The sequence below is a fragment of the Berghia stephanieae genome, chromosome 15 (genome assembly GCF_034508935.2).
Source record: "Berghia stephanieae isolate SIO BIC M18660-M18661 chromosome 15, UCSD_Bste_1.3, whole genome shotgun sequence".
Taxonomy (NCBI): domain Eukaryota; kingdom Metazoa; phylum Mollusca; class Gastropoda; order Nudibranchia; family Aeolidiidae; genus Berghia; species Berghia stephanieae.
Window position 1 is genome coordinate 23,862,985 of NC_088374.1, and position 14,166 is coordinate 23,877,150.

The window sequence follows — 14,166 nt, forward strand, 5'->3', positions numbered from 1 at the left end:
GAGAGTCTTTGCCAAGATGAGAATCGTTTAAATCGATCGATATTTGAAGGACGAGTTTTCTGGCCAATTTTTTAAATATGTGTTTTTCCAGAATACGGTGGTATTGTCATCACCGCCTACTTGTTATCACAGTGTGACGTATACAAACGATATCAACTTTTTTTTTCACTATCTTGTCTAGAGCAAACTCCTTAAAAGCCAGGTTAGACTTAACACTAGCATACACTATGGCTCAAATTGGGACTCGAACCCCTTGATCTTCCGATTCGAAGGCGAGTGTCATACCACTAGACCACAGAGCCACACAAACAAAACAATCTTACCGTTAAAAAAATTGAGCTTTTATTTAGCGCACTATCCACTTAATGTGCTCAAAGCGCTTTATTTACAAGGGGTACCAGACCAACAGCTACATATAACATTTAGAACGAGACCCGACGTCTGTTAGGCGATATTACATTTTTTTCCCGACAGACACAACGCTGTTACCGGTCAGATACTCGTTCTACACCTGAGTACGGAGAGAGAATGTGAGTAAAGGAGGCTTTTCTAAGGACTCAACTATGCGCCGCTAGCTCTCAGAGCGCGACTAGAACCCCTTGACCTTCCGATTCGAAGGCAAAGTGCCATACCACTAGACCACAGAGCCGCACAAACAAAACACTCTTGCCGTAAAAGGGTTATGAAAAAAAATTCTAACTGACATAAGATTATAATATGCGTCAACTCAACTAGCGATACTAATAAAGAAACACATCGACTCGCTTTCAAAAACATCATGGCGAAACTAATTGCTATACTTCTTGTACACAGTGCGTTAATTGCTTTTAGTTTTTGCAATGGACGGGGTGAGTCATCTGTTTTATTATTATCAATAATTTATATTTATCATATGCTATAGATAGATCGAAGTTGACGTCACTCAGGTATTTGTTATTGTATTTTGCCATCCATGTTTGTGAGTGATTCTCACTATACTGTATTAACCAGACTATAAAAGTTCATGGTTACACATAGTTTTGTGTGTTGGTCCGGTATATTTCATGGCAATGTTGTGAGCTTCTTAGCCAAGTGCATACTATCTAAATCATATGCTACAGATAAATCGAAGTTGACGTCACTCAGGTCTTTGTTATTGTTTTTTTTCCATCCGCGTTTATGAGTAATTTTCACTGAACTGTATTAACTAGACTATAAACTTTTAAGGTCACACCGAGTTTTGTGTGTTGGTCCTTTATATTTCCTGATGACACGATCTCCCCGGCCAGGCGAAGTTGTCTCTTCGACTCATGTTCATATGACGAACCCAGGTTTCATAATATTCAGTGATCACTCTACTGAGAAAGCTGCCATCTCTCCTACTTGGCAGGAAAAGCTCGGAACAGCAATTCATCCTTTCCCACTCTTGATCAACTGCCTGGGTATCCAAAGAGCTCGGGCTTTTGAGAATCCCAAGGATTTGACGAGTTGATGGGCATTTCCGTCACAGCGGTCTTCCAGGTCTCCTTCTATTTTATTGAGATATATTCTTCTTTCCGATCTGATCCATGGTCTGTCTATTTGATTCACTGAGTTGACACTGCTTGGACGGCGACCATCACGAGGTTTGTCAGATAAAGATATTGATAGTTCGAAGATGACGTCACTCATGTCTTTGTTATTGTTTTTTTTTTTTTGCCACCCGCGTTTATGAATAATGCTTACTGAACTGTATTAACCCGACTATAAACGTTCATGGATTCACACAGTTTTGTGGGTTGGTCCGTTATACTTCCGGATGGCAATGTTATGAGCTTCTTAGCCAAGTGCATTCTATCTATAGTTGAGGCGAGGGGCTGTCAGATTAGGCGTTGGATTGCATCTCATTTTCTTCTAAGTGATGGAATAATATACGTTCAACCTACCTTAAAATACGGTCTCTACCTATTGCCCGAGTTTTACTCTTGATTTTCTTTTCTTCAAAAAAAAACAAGAAATTTAATGACATTTCTCTGTCGTTGACAGACATCAATGGAGGCAGCCATTTTGAACTGCAATAACTTTGTTAAAATTTGATAGAATTAAAATTTTCAACTATTGGTTTAAAGAGTACATGTATAAGTCCTTGAAGCCAAACATGACATCACATGTAAAAGATTTAAACTAAGTAGGAGATTTGTCTTATTACTTTTTCACTCAACCTTGTAGTTTTATAATTTTTAGACTTGCCAGTAATTCTGTGCTCGTTTGCAAAAAAAAATAAAAATAGAAAGGGCTACACGGAACAATTTGGACTCCCAGCCATTTCTATTAAATAAAAAGTATGGAGTTTTTATTTTTTTATCATTTAATTTATCTTTTCCAGGCTCAGCGATCCGTATGGAGGCAAACCCTGAGACTTTCATTGAAAAGTTCACAGGCGAGCTCATCATCAATTGTTCATCAGAGGGTCCTGCATTCTGGGCTAAGACCGTTGTTACTTTAAACTTGATCAAGAACGGACAAGCGTCGATTGCTTTATACAGTCATGGCGGTGTGACCAAGGGACCCGGTATGAAGGATAATATGGAGGTATAGAATTTAACCACTAGTCCTTGTCTCAGATATTAACGAAATAACGCTATGATTTATAGTTTGTTTTAGGGTTTTTAATAAAACAAAAATTAAAAAAAATTGAGCTTTTATATAGCGCAATATCCACTTAACGTGCTCAAAGCGCTTTACAAGGGGTCCCTGGTCAACAGCAACATTTAACATGTAGGACGGGACATAACGCCTGTTAGGCGATATTACAATTTTTCGGACAAAGACAACGGATTTAAGGGCCAGGTACTCATTTTACACCTGAGTACGGTGAGAGAATGTGGGTAAAGAGCCTTTTCCAAGGACTCAACTATGCGCTGAGCGCGAGGCTCGAACCCAGGATCTTCAGATCCGAAAGCGAGTGTCATACCACTAGACCCCATAGCCGTACATATTGAAATACTCTGCAGCTTCGCAAAATCCTCAGGTTGAAATGGTTTGACAAAGTGCCGAATGCTGACCTTTGGACAAGAACAAACCAAGAGCAAATGAATGTCCAGGTCAGACGCAGAAATTGGTGATGAGTTGGCCATACCCTGCGGAAAGAGCCCTGTAATATAACCAAGCAGGCTTTCGAATGGAACCCACAGGGCAAGAGGAAACGGGGTTGTCCAAAACAGACTTGAAGGAAAAGCTTTCAACAAGATTTGTGCGTCTCCAATCTTACCTGGAGTGAGGCAAAGGTCTGTGCCAAGGACAGAAGAAGATGGAAGAGTGCTGTTGCGGCCCTATGCTCCGCCTGGAGCCAAGAGGCATAAGTCGAAAGATAAGTCAAAAGTCGTTAAGTTCATCCCAAGACCCTGTCTTATTGGATAAAATAATAATAATGATAATAGATCTTTATTGTCCACAAATATGGCAATTTGTTATTTAGTTACACTTTTTATAACGTTATATGATAACAATAACATTGAACAGATATTTCACTCCTACTTATCTCTCTCTCTCTCTCTCTCTCTCTCTCTCTCTCTCTCTCTCTCTCTCTCTTCCTCTCTTTCTTTCACGCGTGCGATATACACAACATAAACATATTCATTTCATTTTCAATTCGTTACATTTGTGGCAATTCGACACCAAAAATTATCATCATTATCAATTGGTCAATTCATCTAACATTAAATAAATTAATCAGTTAATCAGTCAACTTATCAATCCTTGGTTTTTCTGTACCATATGAAATATTCAACATTTTTATTGCTGATGGAACGAACGTTGATTTATACTTGTTAGTTCTACATTTAATCTGACAAAAGCTTCTCCCAGATGGTAAAAGACTAAATTCATGGTATAAAATATGTTTTTTTATTGGTGGTAATTGAGAATGCTTTCCTATCTATTGCTTTTCCATGAATTCTTTCTACTCCATCAAGAGGATGGTTTATTATAGTTGTTACTTTAAATTTGATCGACTGGAAATGACTCTCCATTCCTTCCTCTTTCGTACCAGGCTGTCACATTTTATATTTGCCACCTTGGTCCAGCTCTTGATGTCTTCCCGCCATGACCTAGGAGGATAACCTCTTGGCCTCTTGCCCCCCCCCCCCCCCCCACTTTTAAATGTTTTAAAAAATTATTTTAATTAACACACATGAATATAACAACTTCAAAAAAGAACAATATACCAAACGCGACGTTTCGGGCTCAAAACCCTTCTTCAGCCAACAACAAAAAATCAATAAAGACATTTAAAAAATTACTAAATTCCAGATAGACGGAAGAGATAATTTGTAGATGATCTGTATTCTTTCTGGAATTTAGTAATGTGCTTATGTCTTTATTGTTTTATTTTTGTTGTTGTTGGCTGACGAAGGGTTTTGAGTTCGAAACGTTCCTTGACTGGTATTTTGTTATTTTTATTGAAGCTGTTTTATTCATTTTTTGTCTATTACTTTTTACAATCTACAGCTACCAGCAGCCTGGTATCACTTAAAAATTATTTTTGTATTTTTTTTTGTTTGCAGGTGAAAGGGTTTCTAGCCAACGATGCCAGTCTCAGTTATATCCAGCTGACAATAAGGCATCCACGTATCGACGACGCAGGTTCATATGGATGTCTCATGTATTATGTCGATGAATTACTGCATATGAAAGAGGAAAAAACAGAGGTTCGAGTGACTGTAAATAGTAAGTCTTCATAATTTATGATACTATTATTATTATTATTATTATTATTATTATTATTATTATTATTATTATTATTATTATTATTATTATTATTATTATTATTGTTATTATCATTAGCATCATCATCATCATCATTATTATTATTATTATTATTATTATTATTATTATTATTATTATTATTATTATTATTATTATTATTATTATTATTATTATAAGGTACCAAATTGTAATGTTATTCTTGTGCAGACATCAACATCACAGCAATTACAACACAACTGATGGAGAAAATGTCCAATCTGGAGAATGTTGTCCAAAGACTTGGGAATATCGTGTCTGGCCAGCGTGATTTGATTTACGTCCAGAAACTTCGACTCGAGGAACAAGAAGCTCAGATTAAAGAACATGGTAACAATATAGGCCATTGTGCGGCTGTTCTTTTATTATTGTAGTCAGGCTTTTGAGTAGTGGTCATCATCTAGTCAGCTGATCCTGCGTAGGACGTTGCTTCCCGAACTTTCTTGCGAAACAGATTACGGTTTTCCGCCAGTCTACTTGCTTGAGTTGTTGTCATTCCCAGCCATTCACATATATCTTGTTCCCAGCTTCTTGTTGGTTTACCTCTTCCTCTCTTGCCGTCTACCCTTGTCTGCAGAATGTGCTTTTCTAATGATTCGTGGCGAGTAGTGATAGATGATAGTATTTGGTGTTGGTGGTTGATTTCATATTTGTTGCCATGAAGGAAATATTCAGTCATTGCAGGTTGGGCTGGGATGTTATCTTCTCGACGTCAGATGTGACCAAATAGCCTCCATCGCTGTTCTTTTATTATTGTACTCAGTATTTAGAGTAGTGATAGATGATAGTATTTGTGTTTTGTGTTTCTTATTGTCTTTGTATGGAGAACGCTTTATGGATTTTGCGCGCTTTGTAGATTGATCATTACATATACACGCACTCGATATGCTCAAAGCGCTTTACATCAAAAGGGTGGTCCTAACCCAGCAGCCACACTTTACATGTTGGACAAAAACAAGACATATGTAAGAAGCTGTTTAACGACCAGGTACTCATTTTACACCTGCATACGATAAGAGAATTTGAGTAAAGAGTCTTTTCCCAGGACTCACCTCTGCGCCGCTCAGAGCGGAGCTCGAACACTCACCCTTCTTGTCCGAAAGTGAGTGTCATACCACTGAACCATATTGCCACACAAATATGTAACAGAGACGATTGATATATTTTAAAAGAAGCTCCGATATCAAATAGATATTACTGAGTCTGCGCGACAGGGCGCCAACGGGTCCCGTTAGAGATAGACGACGATTGGGATTGTTTGGAAGCTTTAACCCTTTGCCCACTAGTCATTATGACATCCGAAATGCTATCGCCTTATACATCTACGCCAGAATAGAAATAGAGGGTGGAGCCTACCATGATATAACATTTTATGGATCCCTAATTTCATCATATCAGTTCTGTCCACTGACAGGTGGGTGGATATCGCTTTCAAGAACTTATGTCCTTATATGAAATCCTGAGTTTTTGACCAATCAACGGATTGCTCTTTTGATAGCTCGCTTGTCAACATGAGTCAGCTCAGCCCTTGATTTATGTAAAGGCATCACAGGCGGTATATGTTGTGTAACTTCAAAGACCACGGTTGACCGAAAGCGATGAATGGAAGCCCTACTGTGGCGTGGAGAACGAGGTCTTGTATGTATAGTTACGTCATATCTCAACGCTCGTGAATTCTTAGTACGGCTGGACTCACAATCAAAACTCGAAATCTGTGTTTTAAACTCTTGAATCAATCGAGTTACATCAGTGCGTTCGTCTCATTGAGAAATGAAAAACGATATATAAATCAAGAACATCGACAATTATCATAAAATTATAAAATTTGAGAAAGCTATTTTCAAAATCAAATATATTACAAAAAAGGTTATTTCTAGACCGATTTTTATGAGACAAAGACAATTTTTCTCCACTTTTCAAGCTGATTCCAACAATGAGGTTTTCAAATTTATCGCGATAAGATTATTTGTCATTATTTTTTTAAATACCCAATTGACTGCTCAGGAAATGAATACGTAATCCTTGGCGGCTAGCGAGTAGGTGTTAAATTTTGCTTACCCTTTCCCACGCAGACGCACACACACACACACACACACACACACACACACACACACACACACAGACTGAACACACAATGTATGTCTTTCACTTCTGGCCAAAGTTGCCTTATTACAACTTAGACTCGAATGATAACAGCGAGTAGGGTATCAGATTAAACTTCAGTTTTAAAGGTCTAATTCAATTCACACCGTAATAAATCATAATAATGATCATTCTTGATATATTAGAGCATTAAAATATTTAATTCACATTACTATAAATATATTTTAAATATATGTATTTTGTAATTATTTTAGCGACGATACGAACCCCTTTTAATCGTCGAGCCGAACGATAGGATGCTAGACGACGATAAGTCGGTGTGTGTGTGTGTGTGTGTGTGTGTGTGTGTGTGTGCGTCTACGTGGGAAAGGGTAAGCAAAATTTAACACCTACTCGCTAGCCGCCAAGGATTACGTATTCATTTCCTGAGCAGTCAATTGGGTATTTTAAAAAAATAATGACAAATAATCTTATCGCGATAAATTTGAAAACCTCATTGTTGGAATCAGCTTGAAAAGTGGAGAAAAATTGTCTTTGTCTCATAAAAATCGGTCTAGAAATAACCTTTTTTGTAATAGATTTGATTTTGAAAACAGCTTTCTCACATTTTATAATTTTATGATAATTTCCTTGTTTTCCGGTCGATGTTCTTGATTTATATATCGTTTTTCATTTCTCAATGAGACGAACGCACTGATGTAACTCGATTGATTCAAGAGTTTAAAACACATATTTCGTGTTTTGATTGTGAGTCCAGCCGTACTAAGAATTCACGAGCGTTGAGATATGACGTAACAATACATACAAGACCTCGTTCTCCACGCCACAGTAGGGCTTCCATTCATCGCTTTCGGTCAATCGTGGTCTTCGAAGTTACACAACATATACCGCCTGTGATGCCTTTACATAAATCAAGGGCTGAGCTGACTCATTTTGACAAGCGAACTATCAAAAGAGCAATCGTTGATTGGTCAAAAACTCAGAATTTCATATAAGGACACAAGTTCTGGAAAGCGATATCCACCCACCTGTCAGTGGACAGAACTGATATGATAGGGCTCCATAAAATGTTATATCATGGTAGGCTCCACCCTCTATTTCTGTTCTGGCGTAGATGTAGAAGGCGATAGCATTTCGGATGTCATAATGACTAGTGGGCAAAGGGTTAAAGCTTCCAAACAATCCCAATCGTCGTCTATCTCTAATCGGCCCCGTTAGCGCCCTGATGCGCAATCTGTCTATTAATTCACGTGTCCATTGGGTGCGGCTATGTTGTCTAGTGGTATGACACTCGCTTTCGGATCGGAAGGTCCTGGGTTCGAGCATCGCTCGGCGCATAGTTGATTCCTTGTAGAAGACTCTTTCTCTCTCATTCTCTCAATCTTTCTCACCGTACTCAGGTGTAAAAGGAATACCTGGCCGTTAACAGCGTTGTCTCTGTCCGAAAAAAAAAATTGTAATATCGCCTAACAGGTGTCGTGTCCATTCTGTCATGTTAAATGTTGCTGTTGGCCAGGGACCTCTTGTAAAACGCTTTGAGCACGTTTAGTGAATAATTTATAACTCCCTTATTTGTGGGCCGATTTTGTCATTTGTGGTATCTATTTTATTGTGATGGAGAGATGGGAACTTCCTATTTTTTTTTCTGATGCGAAATTATTACTTTGTATAATTTAGTACGAAGAAAAATGGTTGGTAAATAAAAATGTTGCCTTCTTTGATCTACCCCCACCGTCTTTATTCGTGCAGAATACTCTTCAACAGTCGTAACGTCACTTCCTTCCTAATGACGCATGGTAACTTAGTAACACTGGCTCTAAACTATCGGAACAATGGCGGACGCCCGTATGAAATATTTCTCCGGCGAGGATAAAAGCGTATCCAGAGGAAAAAAACCCCACATACATAAATTTGATCATGTTTTGACTTTTACATATTCTGATCACAAGGCATATGAAAAGTTCTAGCCAGCATGAAAAATAAAAAGTAATGATTTTCTTTGTTTAGAACCAAGATGGCCGCCGTTGCCGGGCGGCGTGACATCAGACTACTGAATCCAATTGTGAGTAGAGCGTCCTCTCTAACCGGCCGGCCGAAACAAAGACTCTACTCGCCTTCCACGTATTACGCTATTCTTATACAAAAAAATGTAACACCTTTTTGAGTAGGCTTAATAGCTAAAATCTAAAAGTAAAAAAATATAGTTCTGAGGAATTTGAAAGTCACATTACTGAAATCAGCTTGAAAAAAAGAAGAACATTGATTTTTATTTCAGAAAATTGGTTGAAAACCAACTGTTTTACGAATAAATTTGATTTTAATTTTTTTCTTTATTTTAGCTTTTTTTACACAACTTTTGAAAAATTTATCAGCCGCTTTCCTTGGTTTTTATAACATTTTTTTATATCTAAATTAGACGAGATCAGTAATATTTTTTGTTTGTTTCAAATGTAACCAGAACATAATTTGGCTTTTTCTTTTACCTATCAGCCATGCCCGGGTAATACTATATTATTATTCGAGGTGGTGAATGTGACGCAACTATCCGATGACCGTCTTCTCATGCTTCAGCGAAGACGCAATGCATAGTTGACATTTGTTGACACGACGTGAGAAGTGAGGAGGACTAATCATTAAAGGGTCAAGATGCCAAATAGCTAAAATCTAAAAGTAAAAAATATAATTGTGAGGAATTTGAAATTCACTTTTCTAAAATCAGCTTGAAATATGAGGTACATTGGTCTTTATTTCAGAAAAATCGGTTAAAAACCAACTGTTTAACGAATAAATTTGATTTTAAAAATTGCATTTGTATATTTTAGCTTTTTTAAAGCAACTTTTTAAAAATTTATCGGCCAATTTTCTTGATTTTTATATCATTACTGACATCTCAAAGAGACGAACACGTTGATGTACTGCGGGTGGTTGGATGGGAGCATCACCCTTGAATCATATACCTATGATGTTCGCATGGGTATACGATCCGATAGTGATGTCGTTTCTTCTTCTCTTTACTAGCCTATCCTGCTTCTTTGGTTTGTGATTGTATTTTTGACAGGGTATATTTTTTTTTTCTGTAAATCTTCTGCCTGTTTGTTCTTGGTTATTTATAATTTAGCTTATGATATCTTTAGGTTATGATTTTGATTTACATTTGTACTATTTTTGTTAGATTGCTTGTTTTTTTTTGTTTCAGCGGTCTCTCATATAACCTCAATTGTGTTGGAAGAGACCTAAAGCAACAAACAAACAAACAAAAAAAAAACGTTGATGTACTCGTTTGATTAAAAAAAAAATTTAAAGAAATTGAGCTTTATATAGCGCAATATCTACTTAATGTGCTCAAAGCATTTTACAAGGGGTCCCTGGTCAACAGCAACATTTAACATGTAAGACGGGACATGACGCCTGTTAGGCGATATTACAATTTTTCGGACAAAGACAACGCTGTTAACGGCCAGGTACTCATTTTACACCTGAGTACGGTGAGAGAATGTGAGTAAAGATCCTTTTCCAAGGACTCAACTATGCGCCGAGGGCGAGGCTCGAACCCAGGACCTTCCGATCCGAAAGCGTGTGTCATACCACTAGACCACATAGCCGCACAAAGAGTTTAAAACACAAATTTCGGATTTAGATTGCGAGTCCAGCCTTATTAATTAATTCATGAGCGTAGAGACATTGACGTAAAGATTACATACAAAACCTCGTGGTCCACGTCACATGACTCTGGTGTTACACGACCACTCGTCACTTTCCGTCTATCGCGTCCTTTGAAGGTGTACCGCCTTAATGAATGCTCTCAAAGATACGCAGCATCGGTGCTACCGAGATCTCGTTCATAGCGTCGAGATGTGATGTAAGAAGGCTACATCCGGGCACCTTTTTTTTCTCGTATCTCGTCGATCGGAACGATTTCGTTAAGACTCCAATGCAATATCGCCTAACAGGCAGGATATGATGTCCCGTCTCGTCCTAGATGTTAAATATGTTGTTGTTGGCTTGGGACCCCTTTTTAAATCGCCTTTGACCAAAAAATGATTGTTACTGTCTCAATCCACAGATAACGTCTCAATTGTTTTGCAATCAAGAATGGAAGACATGATAGATACGATAAACCAGCAGAAAAACACAATTTTATATCAAGATAAGAAACTCAACGCTCAGGATAAAACGTTAAAAGACCAGACAGTTGAACTGAATAATCAAAAATCAAAATTAAAGAATAAGATTAAGAAAGTTGAATATTTGGAAATGGAGCTAAAAATTCAGAAATCGAAACTGGAAGGCCAGGATATCATTTTAAAGGATCACCAAGTAGAAATAAATAAACAGAAGTCAAACTTGCATGGTCAAGATATCAAACTGAGAGACATGGAAACGGTGCTAAACGGTCAAAGTTCACAATTGGAAGGTCACAGCATGATGCTTGAAGAACAAACGACGAGAATTAAGAAACAAGAGCGAATGTTCGAACATCGCGAAAACTCGACGAGTGAATACGTGCGGAAAATCGGTGGTCAGGTTAAACTATTGGAGTCTCAGCTATCCCACTTACAAACACAGAAGGCAGAAGGTACTTAATGTTTAGTTCTCAGCAAAAAGGATAAAACAACTTCAAACCCCCCCCCCCCCAACAAAATAAAAAAACAAAACAAAAAAAATTGAGCTTTTATATAGCGCAATATCCACTTAACGTGCTCAAAGCGCTTTACAAGGGGTCCCTGGCCAACAGCAACATTTAACATGTAGGACGAGACATGAAGCCTGTTAGGCGATATTACAATTTTTCTGAGAAAGACAACGCTGTTAACGGCCAGGTACTCATTTTACACCTGAGTACGGTGAGAGAATGTGAGTAAAGAGTCTTTTCCAAGGACTCATCTATGCGTCGAGCGAGGCTCGAACCCAGGACCTTCCGATCCAAAAGCGAGTGTCATACCACTAGACCACATAGCCGCACTAAATACCAAACACGGAACGTTTTGGGATCAAGACATACGTCGTTGTAAGTTGCTATACAATTATCATGTTGTTAGTTGAATTCGTATCATTTTTTCCATCAACGCTTGTCTTACTGTAATATGTTTTGTTTAATATCCATGTAAAGCGCTTAGAGCATGTGACAACGGGATGAAGCACTATGTAAATGCCATTTCTTCTTCTTCTTCTTCTTCTTCTTCTTCTTCTTCTTCTTCTTCTTCTTCTTCTTCTTCTTCTTCTTCTTCTTCTTCTTCTTCTTCTTCTTCTTCTTCTTCTTCTTATTATTATTATTATTATTATTATTATTATTATTATTATTATTATTACAGACAGCAGAGAAATTCAGCGTTTAAAAAAAAATTATTGACACATTTCAGTCATTCCAGGTTTGAATCACTCAAGAGCTATGTAAGATTTCATCACACTGATTTTGGCCATCTGTGCAGAATGTATTCAAGTTATGATTGATATAAGGTTTTAACACATTGGTAGCGGTCGGTAGCTGAGTTATGACGTCATCAGAAGAAATGGGTAATTTTGACATAAATCGTAATTTATTTTGGCTTTGTCCGACATGATTATCGAACATTGGCAGGCCGACAACTCACTGAAAACATTGCCGTATCAGATGAAGTAACCTTTTACGTGCGGCTATGTGGTCTAGTGGTATGACACTCGCTTTCAGATCGGAACGTCCTGGGTTTGAGCCTCGCTCGGCGCATAGTTGAGTCCTTGGAAAGGACTCTTTACTCACATTCTCTCACCGTACTCAGGTTTAAAATGAGTACCTGGCCGTTAACAGCGTCGTCTTTGTCCGAAAAATTGTAATATCGCCTATCTGGCGGCATGTCCCGTCCTACATGTTAAATGTTGCTGTTGATCAGGGACCCCTTGGAAAGCGCTTTGAGCACATTAAGTGGATATTGCGCTATATAAAGCTCAATACGTGTCCGGGCATATTTACACAAACACATGGTTCGACATTGGAGGAAACAAAAACCTGATGAAGTTATCGAGCGTCCTCGCAACTCACCAAAAGTCTTTGTCTGGTGTGACCTTTAAATTGAGCTTTTATATAGCGCAATATCCAAAAACATACCAGCTAACCAAGCCATGTCGGGATACTTCCAAAAACACGGGAACCTTTTCAGAGGAAGACCGATCACAACACTCCCTGTGATCCTAAACAAAAACCTCACAACACTTGGACAAAGCATTAGTCTCATAACGGCAGGGGACCTTGAAAATCTGAGAACCCTAGCAGAGGACCGGCAATATTGGAGACACCTCACACAGGAAATACTGGAAACAGCCAAGGCGACCCGATCTTTCGGTCGAGACGCGAAAGGCATCTAAGTCAAGTAAGTCAATATCCACTAAACGTGCCCAAAGCGCTTTAAAGGGGGTCCCTGGTCAACAGCAGCATTTAACATGTAGGACGGGACATGACGCCTGTTAGGCGATATTATAATTTTTCGAACAAAGACAACGCTGTTACCGGCCAGGTGCTCATTTTACACCTGAGTACGGTGAGAGAATGTGAGTAAAGATCCTTTTCCAAGAACTCAACTATGCGCCGAGCGCGAGGCTCGAACCCAGGACCTTTCGATCCGAAAGCGAGTGTTATACCACTAGACCACATAGCCGCACATTACCGGGGAAAGAGCAGGCCAGTCCTTTCTGTTTTGATGACATGTCACAACAACAAACTATCTGGCCACGTTGTAAAGCGCTTTCAGCACGTTTAGTTGATATTGCTCTATATAAAAGCTCAATTTTAATTCAATTTTATATTATCAAAGCATGCGGAGTCCCTCAGTTTGATTATATATGTGACCCCTCGTCTCAAAACGGTATTATGTCGGGATGGACCAGGTGCTAGAAAATCATATTATAGTTAAACTGGGCAAGAATTTGAAACGTTGGTATTTAACACAGTAAAATATGAAATTCCTTTTCCTCTATAAAGCATATAAACTCAATTCAAGCATGATATTTATGGATACAAAATCCATTTTCAGGATCTTAATCATCCCGACTTAATACCGTTTTGAAACGAAGGGTCACATATTATGTCAACCTAACATCTTTTCCCCAAGAGGATGAATCTCTCCCTCGGAGGAGTTTAAATGCGATGGAATTTATAAATGAACATTTTCCCAAACCGATGGCTCGGCAGAGATGGCCCAATTGGATTCAATAGTCTATATGGGAATGGTGAAAGTGAAGGATTGTAACGAAAATATTCGGAAGGTTGTTGTTGATGATGATGATGATGATGATGATGATGATGATGATGATGATGATGATGATGATGAT

The 14,166-nt window shown here is 38.3% G+C and overlaps 1 protein-coding gene across 1 annotated transcript in view; it reads left to right on the top strand.

The window, feature by feature from the left end:
* Positions 1-730: 730 nt before the first annotated feature.
* The window catches only part of LOC144960487 (uncharacterized), a 21,697-nt gene continuing 8,261 nt past the window's right edge, over positions 731-14,166 (top strand). The window contains exons 1-5 of the mRNA XM_078893640.1: positions 731-848; positions 2,345-2,550; positions 4,524-4,686; positions 4,933-5,091; positions 10,928-11,440. Of these exons, the coding sequence (XP_078749766.1) occupies positions 779-848; positions 2,345-2,550; positions 4,524-4,686; positions 4,933-5,091; positions 10,928-11,440 (1,111 nt within the window). The 5' untranslated portion in view covers positions 731-778. The remainder of the gene's footprint in view (positions 849-2,344; positions 2,551-4,523; positions 4,687-4,932; positions 5,092-10,927; positions 11,441-14,166) is intronic.